Source organism: Sorex fumeus, unplaced genomic scaffold, assembly GCF_029834395.1.
Source record: "Sorex fumeus unplaced genomic scaffold, SorFum_2.1 ptg000034l, whole genome shotgun sequence".
Classification (NCBI taxonomy): domain Eukaryota; kingdom Metazoa; phylum Chordata; class Mammalia; order Eulipotyphla; family Soricidae; genus Sorex; species Sorex fumeus.
The window spans coordinates 17206691-17218790 of record NW_026606091.1 but is presented as its reverse complement, the minus strand read 5'-3'; the positions used below and the strand labels follow the sequence as shown (position 1 = coordinate 17218790).

General features: G+C 42.1%; 1 protein-coding gene across 1 annotated transcript in view; it reads left to right on the top strand.

The window, feature by feature from the left end:
* Nucleotides 1-360: 360 nt before the first annotated feature.
* CAAP1 (caspase activity and apoptosis inhibitor 1) overlaps nucleotides 361-12100 on the top strand; it is a 47818-nt gene continuing 36078 nt past the window's right edge. Inside the window, exons 1-4 of the mRNA XM_056116984.1 lie at nucleotides 361-745; nucleotides 6155-6355; nucleotides 7450-7534; nucleotides 9512-9587. Coding sequence (XP_055972959.1) covers nucleotides 437-745; nucleotides 6155-6355; nucleotides 7450-7534; nucleotides 9512-9587 — 671 coding nt within the window. The 5' untranslated portion in view covers nucleotides 361-436. The remainder of the gene's footprint in view (nucleotides 746-6154; nucleotides 6356-7449; nucleotides 7535-9511; nucleotides 9588-12100) is intronic.

Here is a 12100-nt window from a genome sequence, read left to right as displayed (position 1 = left end):
TAGGCTTCATTCATTTATTTTCCCGTTTTGGGGCTTTTACTCCTGGTTCTGCACTCACGGGGTCACTCCAGGGAATCCCAGGCAAGAGCCCTACATGCTGTCCTATCTCTCGGGACCCAGTCTTGTTATCTTGAATTTCGAAAAATGGCACTGAGAAGATCAAAAAAGTGGTTGCAACGCCCCGCTCGGCGTGCTGGCTAGAGGCCGACAACCCGCAGAGCAAACACAACTGACGGGGCAAGCCCCAACTCCAGCTGACTTCCTCGCCTCGCGATTGGTCCCGACGAGGCTCCCGCCGACAGCGACGGTCGGAAGTGACGTCAGCTCTGCGCCGCCGCCGCCGTCGCGCCGCGCCGTGCTGCGCCGCAGCGGGCTCTCGGTCGCACCCGGCTCGGCCGGCGTCCTCGACTCTCCGGATGGTTGGAGCAGAGCGACCATGACGGGAAAGAAATCTTCTCGGGAGAAGCGGCGCAAAAGAAGCAGCCAAGAGGCGTCCGCCGCGCTCGCGCCCCCGGACCTGGTCCCGACGCTCGCCAGCAGCGGCAGCGGAAGCACGAGCGGCTGCGGGAGCACGAGCGGCTGCGGGAGCGTGGGCTGCTGCGGGAACGCGAGCCTCCCGGGCAGCGTCCCCGGCGCCGGCAGCGGAGGCAGTGGCTGGGGCGGGAGCAGCGGCGCGGAGCGCAGCGAGCGCCGGAAGCGGCGGAGCACTGACTCATCTTCCAGTGTCTCGGGCTCCCTCCAGCAGGTGCGTGCGCGCGCCCTTCGTGCAAAAGCTCCGGGCAGAAATGCACGTGAACCACCCCGAAACCACCCGAAGCGGATTCTGATTCTGCGCGGGGTGGGGGCGGGGGGGGGGGGCTCGCCGACGCCAGCTTCCCTTTTCCAGCAACCCCGCCCCCACCACCCCAGCTTGCCCCACTTGCTGGTCTTGAACTTGAACGGTGTTTCTCTCTCTCTCTCTCTCTCTCTCTCTCTCTCTTCTCTTTCTCTCTCTCTCTCTCTCTCTCTCTCTCTCTCTCTCTCTCTCTCTCTCTCTCTCTCTCTCTCTCTCTCTCTCTCTCTCTCTCTGCATTTGCACTTCAGCTAAGTCATTTTGCTTTCGGTAAAACTTCCACCCTGCTTCATCCCAGACTGGCTGGAAGTTAACGGAGTCGGGCGTGAGCGTTCCATGCCTTTTTTGTTCGTTTGTTTGTTTCCGAGCCACGCTCTTCCTCTCCGACTTCTTCGTACTGGGTGGTTAGCTCCACGTTCCAAGATGAGAACATTGAAGCGCGAAAGACGTTAAGGAAGTGTGTGCGTGGTCGTGGTTTGTTACTAACGCCTTGCTTTGGATCGAATTCGGACTCTGCAAGCCGAGTTCGGCCTCCCCCCGTCAGCGTCAGCCTGCAAGATCCCGCTGTTTGAGAAAACTTGCGTGAATACATAACACCACAGAAACGAAGGGAAACCGTGGAAGTCTCTCTGTAACTCTTCCCATTCTTACTCTGCTATGCATTCTTTTCGCTAACTCTTGCGAGATGCATGTGGAAGTTTCTACCACATACAATTTATTGTGCAATTCTCACCAGTTGAATTGTGTACTACTGTGTGCTTGGGATCTGCAGTAGTCCACCCCTGCATGGGCGCTTCTTGTTACTCAGATTATTTACTGGTGACTGTTTAGGTTTATAGTTTATTAATTTGGGGACCACACCCGGCGGTGCTCAGGGTTTACTGCTGGCTCAACTCAGGAATCACCCCTGGTGGTACTCGGGAACCATTTGGGTGCCGGGGATCGAACCCAGGTTAGTTGCTTGCAAGGCAAATCCCCTACCCTTTGTATCTCTTTCTGGTCCAAATGGGAGAAATCTTGGGGACAGTTTTTCTAGGGGAATGAATTTTGAATTGTGTTTTATTGATCTTGGATTTATAAAATGGTAGGTAATGGGAAGGGAAGGCTGTCCTAGGCTATGGTTTGGAGACCCAGACCAAAGAGATAATACAGAGGTTCAGGCGTTTGCCTTGCATACAGCTTTCCCCAGCCCCATCCCTGACACTGTATTTGAACCCCTGAACAACCTCAGGCGTGAACCCTGGACACTATACCAGTAAGTCCTGAATACCACAGATCTCGCCTCCAAACCCAGAACAATATACAACCCCAAGCACCTGATAAGTTGAGAGGAGTACAAATTTTATTTTAGTAATTCAAATAAAGTCATTGTGTTTAGAATAAAAATAGTGAATATGAGGAACTAGATATGTTTACTATCTGGTAATAGAAGTTTGAAGTCACTGAAAGACATGCAGAAGCCTTGGTTAGACCTAGATTAACTGGTAAAAGTTCAGTTAAGTGATTTGAAAAATGATGGTCCGTTAGAGTAAGATTGTGCGAAGATAGGTATAGATATGGATGGATTAGTGAAGTGGAAGGTAAAATTGGCATGAATTCTTAAACTGCATCCTTAGAATGTGATTAAGGTATGTAATAGTTTTAAAAATAGCAGATCCTAGTAAGCAGTAATGATTCTTACTGTATAATTGTATTTCTAACATTGACAATTTAAAAAAAGAATTAGTCACAGTGTTTTACAGTACAGTGATGGGGTTTATATATGCAGCATTCCAGTACCACACAACCCCACCAGAGTGTCAGTTTTCCCACCCCATTGTCTCAAGGTCCCTCTGCTTAACAACCCCAAGACTTACCCCATCCCCGTTATGGGAAGCTCAGTTCTGTTTATTAGCTCACAGACTGTTGCTTTGGGTCATTTATTATTCCTTTATTATGCTTCTTTCTTTATCGAATCACCTTGAGGTACAGCTTCAAAGTTGTTCATAAATGGGGTTTTAGTCATGCCATGTCCCACCTCTCATCCCTTCATCAGTGTACATCATTTCCCACCACCAATGTCCCCGGTTCCCAACCGCCCACACCCATTCCATCCCTGTCCCTGTTGTCCCCCCCTTGCCAACCAGCCCCTACTTCTTCAGCAGAAAGTCCTCCCCCCCACCCCCATACATACATACACACACATTCCCGCCCTCCTTGGGTTTGTAATACTGAAAGGTTATCATGTATATCTCTTTACCTACTTTGAGCCCTCAGGGGGATCATTTCTTCCTCCTGCCTCTTCTCTTCCTCCTCTCCTTCCCCCCCACCTCAACTTGCAAATTCTCAGCCATGGACTAGTCCTCTTGGCCCTTGTTTCAACTGTCCTTGGGTGTTAGTCTCATACTGTTTTTTTTTTGTTTTTTTGTTTTAATTGCACAAATGAGTGTAATTGTGTCTGTCCTCCCTTTGGCTCATTTGAATCAGCATGATACTCTTCATGTCCATTTCTGGTGGCTGTGTAGTATTCCATTATGTAGTGTACCATAGTTTCCTTATCCACTGATCTTGGGTATGTGGGTTGTGTCTAGAGTCTGGCTACTATGAATAGCATAGCAATAAACAGAGAAGGGCAGATGATTTTTCTGTGTTGTGTTTTTGGGCCTCCAGGGTATGTTCCCTGGAGTGGTATTGCTGGGTACACTGGAAACTCAATTTCTAGTTTTTTGAGGAATGCTCATATTTTCCAAAAAGACTGGACTGGTCAGCATTCCCACCAACAATGCATGAGAGTCCCTTTCTCCCTTCATCCACACCAGCTTCGTTATATTCCATATATGAGAGAGATCATTCTGTATCTGTTCATTTCCTGGCTGACTTCAATCAGCATAATATCCTCTGGTTTTGTCCATGTAGTAGTACATAGCAGGTTTTTATCTTTCCTTATTGCCTTACCATTGTATTACATTGTGGCTTTATACCATTATTTGTTTATTCAGTCATCTGTTCTTCGACACTTAGGTTGTTTTCAGATTTTGGCTGCTGTACAAGTGTATTTTCAGAATACCTTTTTTGGCTATTGGTGGATACCCAGAAATGGAATTGTTGGTTCATTAGGTTCTTAGTTTGTTATTATTATATTTGGTTTTTGGGTTATACCTGATGATGATCAGGGGCAATGCCTGGCCCCTGCACTCAGGAATCACTCCTGGTGGAGCTCAAGGGACCAGAAGAGATACCAGGTATCAAACCCATGTCAACTATGTGCAAGCCCTACCCGCTTACTATTACTCTGGCCCTTAAGTCTTAATTTTTGAGAAGTTTCCAAAAGTGTTGAAATCGTTGACATTCCCACCAATAGTGAATGAGGATTCAGTTTTCTCCACATCCATGCCAACACTGGTTGTTTTTGTTCTGTTTGTATGTGCCAGTCTCACTGCTGTGAGGAGATATTTCATTGTTTTAATTTGCATTTTCCTGATGATAAGGGATATATACATAATGGCCATCTCCCTGTTTCCTTTGGGAATGTTTCCATATCTTTTCCACGTTTTTGGATGGGGTTTGACTTTTTTTTTTCTTGTTAAGTTTTGCAAATGCTTTGTATATCTTGGATATTAACTTTTTGTCAGATGAGTGGTGGGTAGTTGTGCTCACTCTTTTGTGGAGTCATCATTCCTTTTAAATTTGGTGATCATTTCTTAAATGGTACAGAAACTTCTTAATTTGATAAAATTTCTTTTGTTTTATCTTTTTTTTTCCAACCGCTTGGCCAATGGCATTGAGTTGTTGAAGGTTCAGTATGAAGGGTTCTGCCTATATTTTCTTCAACATAATTTGTGTATTCGAGTTTAACATCAAGGTCTCTAATTCATTTTGACTAATAATAATAATAGCCTCATGTATTTTTCCTCCCCCCCCCATTGCTTTGACTATTAAGTTTTATTTCTTTTGTTAGGCTTCCCAGGTACTTGGATTTTCTGAGGTGCAATTATAAAAGGGATTAAAAATTATATCGCTCCTCTTTTATTGTTTGCACATAGGATTTCTACATATCCATTTTGTACACTTCTGTGTTGCTGTACAGTTTATTGAGTTCTATTTTTATTTTTTTAAAGTTTTGTTTTTGGGAACACCCGGCCACACTTAGGGTGTGCTCCTGACTCTTCTCAGTGATCATTCCTGGAGGGGCTCTTGAAGGACCATATGCAGTATGGGGAATTGAACCTGGGTCAGCCCAGTGTAAGACAGGTGCCCGACCGACTGTATTATCACTCCAGCTTCCAGAGTCTTTAGGGTTTTCTAATTATATTATCTGCAAATAATCACACATGGATTTCTTTCCAATATGAATGTCCTTAATTTCTCTTTCTTCCTAATATATATGGCAAGAACTTCCAGGGCTAATAGAGGTAATAGTGGTAACCTTGCCTTGTGCCTGATCTAGAAGAAGGGCTTTCAGTTTTTCTTGAGTATGATTTATAAGAGATTTGTGATATTTTTGCTATCAGATTTCCATACATAAAATTTTTTTGTTGGGGGTGCTTTGGGGCCACACCCACTGATGCTCAGGACTTACTCCTGACTCTGCACTCAGGGATCACTCCTAGAGGTGCTGTGGGGACTATATGGGGTGCCAGGGATTGAAGATGGATTGACTGTATGTAAGGCAAGACCCCTGCCTCCTGTACTGTCTCTCCAGCCTGACCATATGTAAATTTAAGGAGAATAATGCATATATACAAGCCCTGAGTGCATGTTTTAGGTTAGAAATATTCTAATTCTTCAGAACTCTAAAATTGTAGGGCACTATTTAGTATAGAAATATTTTTGTGTGTCCTAAGATAGTATCTCTTCATTATACAATAGTTTGTTGAGTTTATTGCAGTTGGCAAGTAAGAGAAAGAATACTGAATGGGGCTGGAGAGATTGTACAGCAGACAGGCAACTTGTCTTGTGCATAGCTGACGCTGCTCTGATGCCTAGCGCCCCACAGAATTTCCTGGGCCCTGTCAGGAGTGCTCCCTGAGCAGGAGTAAGCTCCAAGTACTGCCAGTGTGGCCTCCTCAAAGAAAACAAGAGTACAGGAACAGTTTAACATTTGATGTTTTTTCCTATGACTCTAGATCAATCTGTTAGTTGCTTTTATGGAGCTGGGTATTGACCCCAGGGCCTCATGTATGATTTAAAGTGGGCAGGTGCTCTTCCACGGAGCTGCATCCAGACCATGAAAATGTCTAATTGAAGAAGAATTTATTAAATAAAAGCATATGACATATATACATCTTCATACATTTTAAGTAGTAGTATTTCATTGTTCTTTATAAATTCTTTTAACTTTAGGAAACCAAGTATCTTTTACCAACTTTGGAAAAAGAGTTATTCTTGGCAGAGCACAGTGACCTTGAAGAAGGTGGACTGGACCTGACTGTGTCATTAAAGCCAGTTAGTTTCTATATTTCTGACAAAAAAGAAATGCTTCAGCAGTGTTTCTGTATCATAGGAGAGAAGAAGCTACAGAAGATGCTTCCTGATGTATTAAAGGTACGTCAGTACATACATTGTCATACTATCTTCATAACGCAAATTGCAATTGGATATGTTCAGTGTGAAAGCAGCGTAAGAAAAGGAAAGATGGAATTTTGGGGGGAATCATAAATGCTCTTGTATATTCAAAAATTAGCTAAGAAAAGAGTGGGGAAGTTTTTGATGTTTAGGTAAGGAATTCATTGAATATCTGAAAATCTATTAAAGGTAAGCAGTATTAGTAACTAAATTGGAGATAAAATTCTCTTTGGAACTTTGGGGAGGGGTGTCACACCAGGTAATGCTCAGGGCTTTTCCTGGCTCTGTGCTCAGAAATTGCTCCTGGTGGTGCCCATTGGGGGACCGTATAGATTCCTGGTATTGAACCCAGGTTGTCTGTGTGCAAGACAAATCCCCTAGCCAATGTGCTGTTTCTTTGGTCCTTCTATTTGGTATTTTTATTATCTATTTTTTTTCTGCTTTTTTTGGGGGGTCACACCCGGCGATGCACAGGGATTACTCCTGGCTCTGCACTCAGGAGTTACTCCTGGCGGTGCACAGGGGACCATATGGGATGCTGGGAATCGAACCCGGGTCGGCCGCATGCAAGGCAAATGCCCTATCCGCTGTGCTATCTCTCCAGCCCTGTATTTTTAAGATCTGTGCTGTGTTGTAATAGCATGCACAACAATGACTAGTAATAGCTTATTTTGCAGTACTTGACAAGTTTTTGCTGTATTTCTCAAAGTTGGAGAAATACATGCTATTTTAATTTTACAATTCTTGAAATAGAGATTAGTTACACTTTATTACACTTTAGTTACACTTTATTACGTTTATTTCATTGTTAATTAAAGGTACCAAACTTAGACTACCAAACTTAGACTGTAGTCTTTTTTCTTTTAGTAGTAAACCTGACTTTTGTATATTTCTGTTAAGTCTCTGTAATCATAATCATTTTAATTACCAATTTTCTGCTTTTTCTTCTCCTAAAAATATCACTTTTAGTTTTATTGTAAAATATTGCTATGCTGCCTTATTTTTGGATTATTTTCTAGTTTATATTGGTGCCATATTATATAAAATTTATTTTAAAATTTTATTTTGTTTAGAACTGTTCAGTAGAAGAAATTAAGAAATTATGCCAGGAACAGTTAGAGCTCCTGTCTGAAAAAAAAATCTTGAAGATTCTTGAGGGTAAGAATATGTATTTCTACTTTCTGGTAACTGTTAATACTATATTTAGCATAAGTTCTGGTATGTATTTTTCTTACTTGAGTATTGCTTGAATTGCATTATTGAGTAATTACTGAAGAATATTTTTGCTTCTATTTGTAATGAGAAAAATTTAGCTACCAGAATAGCTTTTAAGAATAGTGTTTCACAAGTACGTTTTGTTGTTTGATTTTTGGTTTTTGGGCCACACTGGCAGTACTCAGAGCTTACTATTAAATGCACTCAGGGATCATTCCAGTGGTCCTCATGGGACCATATGGAGTTCCCGGAATTGAATCTGGTTTGGCTGCCCACAGGGCAAGCATCCTCCCCACTGTACTCTCTCCAGTCCTTATAATTACTTTTTTGCTGTATGTATGTTTTCTGAATCCAGCATCGGAAGAGTACAGCTTGTAAATAAAATTTACTTCACAAAAGGAAATCAAAATGTTTTTCCTAAATCAGATATTTAGGTAAGAATAAAAGTTTTTTCATGGTAATAATGTGAAATGAAAATGTTTACTGAAGGATAGGGGATGTGACTCAGGTGTTTGGGAACTTGCAAGACATTTTTAGGCAGCCTTGTATTTGATCTTCTACGCTAAATACCCCTGAGCACCACTGGGTATGGCAGCCCATCCTCTACTACTCCTAGAGAAGGGAGAAGATTTTTAATTCAAAGCACTATTTAAAAATTCACTTTTGAGGGCCGGAGCGATAGCACAGCAGGTAGGGCATTTGCCTTGCACGTGGCCGACCTGGGTTCGATCCCCGGCATCCCATATGGTCCCCCAAGCATCGCCAGGAGTAATTCCTGAGTGCAGAGACAGAAATAACCCCTGAGCATCGCTGGGTGTGACCCAAAAAGCCAAAAGAAAAATTCACTTTTGAGGCCAGAGTGATAGCTCAGTGGACTGGAGTGCGTGCTTTGCATGTTGAAGGCTCAGGTTGGATTTCCAGGATCATGTGGTCCCCTAAGCACTGCTGGGAGTTGCTCCCAAGCACAGCCAGATGTCACCCTCCCACCCAATCTTTTTTCTTTCTTTTACTTTTGAGAAGACAGTCTTCTGTAGTTCTACTTCATATTTGTAATGCTCTTAGTTACCCACTGCATACTGCTGATAAAAACTAGATGCAGCATTAGAATTTGCTACAGTTTGTCAACATTTATATGTCTGTCTTCCTGAATTATCATTCTTCTTGTGGTAGTGCTTGTAGACTTTGGATTTTCATGGAGGTTTTTTTTTCCCCCTTCTTCTTCTTCTTCTTTTAGAAATGTACAGGAATTTTAGCATTAGCATCAGGAAAGAAGGGGGTTGGGAACAACTTACAATACCAGAGATAACATTCAATTTAAAGTTGGAAATAGTTTAAAGGAATTTTTAGCTCTGGCAGTAGATATATACATATATACATATGTGGATAATCTGTAAGAAAATAAATGCACATTCTTGTTGGAATACATAGTTAAAAATAGATAAATGGAGGGCAATGAGAAATGTTTAATAGATGATTAAGAAAACTTATTTAAATGGTATAAGCAGCTAAAAGTTATCATTCTTCATCTGATTTTTGTTGGGCAGGGATCTCTTGAGTAGTGCCCCAGGAATTTGGGTACCACTCCCACTGAAGCTTGCCCTGCCTATGGCAGGCCTGGTCTGGCTATGCAGTGCTGCTCAGGCCTACCAGTGGTAGAGCCCACCCCTTGCAGTACTTAGAAGCCACCAGGACTCTGCCTAGAGATGCTTTATTGGAACCATGTGCAGTGTAAGGGATTGTTGAGCCTATCAGACACGCACTCCAGCCTTTTGAACTATCTCCCCAACCTCCAAAGTGTCATCATTCAGCAACTGTAAATTTCTTCAATGTCCATCACTTTTAAAGTGACACTTTTGTGTAATGATGAAATTATTCTGACCTTTTATAAGCATGCTTTCAATAGTTTATTTCATTTATAAGGTGACAATGGTATGGACTCTGATATGGAAGAGGAGGCCGATGATGGCTCTAAGATGGGATCTGATTTAGTCAGTCAGTAAGTCACAAAGCTCATTTTCATTTCAAAATCTCTGCTATTCCTTTGGTGGTTTCTTACCTCTAGAATGTGATTGTTTTCCTATGTTGTGTACATATAAAATAAGTCAGCAATATAGAAAGATTGAATTTTTGGGGGGGGGTAATCATTTGCCCTTTGGTGTATATGTGAGGATGAAGTTAATCATTTTCAGTATTAAAATAATTTTCTTAAACCATATTCACAGACATAGGATAACAGTAATGCTTGCTTTAAGCAGAATCACCTCTCTCACTTGGAATTTGAATATACCATGAATAATACCCAATATTTGTATTTGTCAAGCAATTACTCTGCCAGGCATTCATTATTTTGATTGCTTAGAATACTGCCTCACTGAATTTTTCTATGAATCTATAAATAGAAGATGTAATCTTACGTTCCAAAAGAGAGACTAAGGTGATTAATCTTATGGAGGTATATTGTTTGATTATCGTTATGATAAAATAATGCCTAAAGTATGGGGATGCTGATTGATCAAGAAGCTATGTACTGTTTCATGTGTCATGGAACTTTGAACTACTGATACTAGTATCCATCGGCTCTGTGTGTGTGTGTGTGTGTGTCTGTCTGTCTGTGTCTGTGTTTGCTTGCTGGAGACTGAACTTTGTGCATGCCTATTGCTTTCTTTTTTTTACTAAAACAATTTCTTTTTTGTTATTGCCAAGGACTGACTTGTATCTCTCCCCTCTCTCCACAATATTTTGCTGTAGCTGGTAAAAAATAGGTAAGAATAGATTTCCAGCAGCAGTACCATAAATAAATAGCACATGCTTAACTGAAAATCTTTTCATTTCTATCAGAATGCTTTTAGATAAGAATTGCTAATGCAAGATAATTTTATTGTTGCAACTGTAGAGCGTATCATAATCACTTTGTACTAAGACACTGTAAAACTCATCATATTGCTTGACTGCCACACAGTCCGTTGATTTCTAGTCATTTGGTGATTTATACAAAATACCGAGTGAAAAAAATAATGCCGATTTTTAAGATGCCTTGCTATTGGTTATCCTGCGAAACAATTGACTTTGAGTTGTTTGTGTGGCATATTCTCTGGTTGCTGGTTTAAGAATTTTGTTTGTTTTGGGGACACCACACCTGGTGGTGCTTCAGGTGTGATTCTATCCTTTTGGTTTTGTGCTCTCGCTTCTGTGCTCAGAGATCACTCTTGGTGGTGCTTAGGGGAGTGTAAGTGATTCTCAGGATCAAAACTCCAGCCTGGCATCATGTAAGGTGATTATCTTAACCTCTGTACTATCTATTCAGCCCTAGTTTAAGAATTTATAAGGCTTGATAGTATTTTCTAAGTTTCTTAATCATATTGACCATTTAGTTTCATTGTCTTTTCTTCTTCTTTTGTTTTGTTTTGTTTGGGGATTTCTGGGTGCACCTGGCCGTGCTCAGGACTTAGTACTGACTCTGCACTCAGTGGTCACTCCTGGCCATGTCAGGGAACCATATGGGATGCTAAGACTCAAACCTGGTTGGTTGTGTGCAAGGCAGGTGCCCCGTATATCATACTACCATATATCATACTATCTCTCTGGGCGTCCTCCCTCCCACAACCACTATTTTGTTTCTTAGTACTACTCACAATGATGACTGAATTAAACTTTTGCTTTATTATGTTTGTTTTGCCTTTGTTCAAATCAATTTGTTTTTCCCAGTTTTTAAGGTTTTGTTCAGATTAGTACTTGAGCACTAGTGTTACTGTTCTCTTGTTAGAAACTGTTTAATCAGTAGCCAGTTATATTAGCAATATAATTCTTTTAAAAGAATACATGGGACTGGAGCTACTATACAGCAGGTAGGGCACTTACCTTCCATGTAACTGACTTGGATTTGATCACCGTCACCCCATAAAGTCCCCTGAGCCCACCAGAAGTGATCCCTAAGTATAGATAGAGCCAGGGGTTAAGTCCTAAGCACCGTCGGAGTAGTCTAACCCTTACCGTCTCCACTACCAAGCTTTTTAAAATCCTTTACGCATGGCAAAGCCTGGCAAGCTACCCGTGACATATTCAGTATGCCAAACAAAGTAACAAGTCTCACGATGGAGACGTTACTGGGCCCGCTCAAGCAAATTGATGAATAACAAACGGGAGGACCGTGACCCTTTGGGGAGTTTGTTTTGGGGATCCATATTTGGCAGTGCTCAGGGCTGACTCCTGGCTCTGGATTACTCCTGGCAGGGCACAAGGGATCATACTAGTATTTTTTTTTCCTTTTTGGTTCACACCCAGCAATGCTCAGGGGTTACTCCTGGCTTTGCACTCAGGAATTACTACTGGCTGTGCTAGGGGGACCATATGGGGTGCTGGACATTGAACTCAGGTCACCCGCGTGCAAGGCAAATGCCCTACCCACTGTGCTATCGCTCCAGCCCCAATACTAGTATTTTTGATTGAATCCGGGCTGCATGCATACAAGGCAAGCACCCTATCTGCTGCTCTATCTAGCCCTAAAGGTCT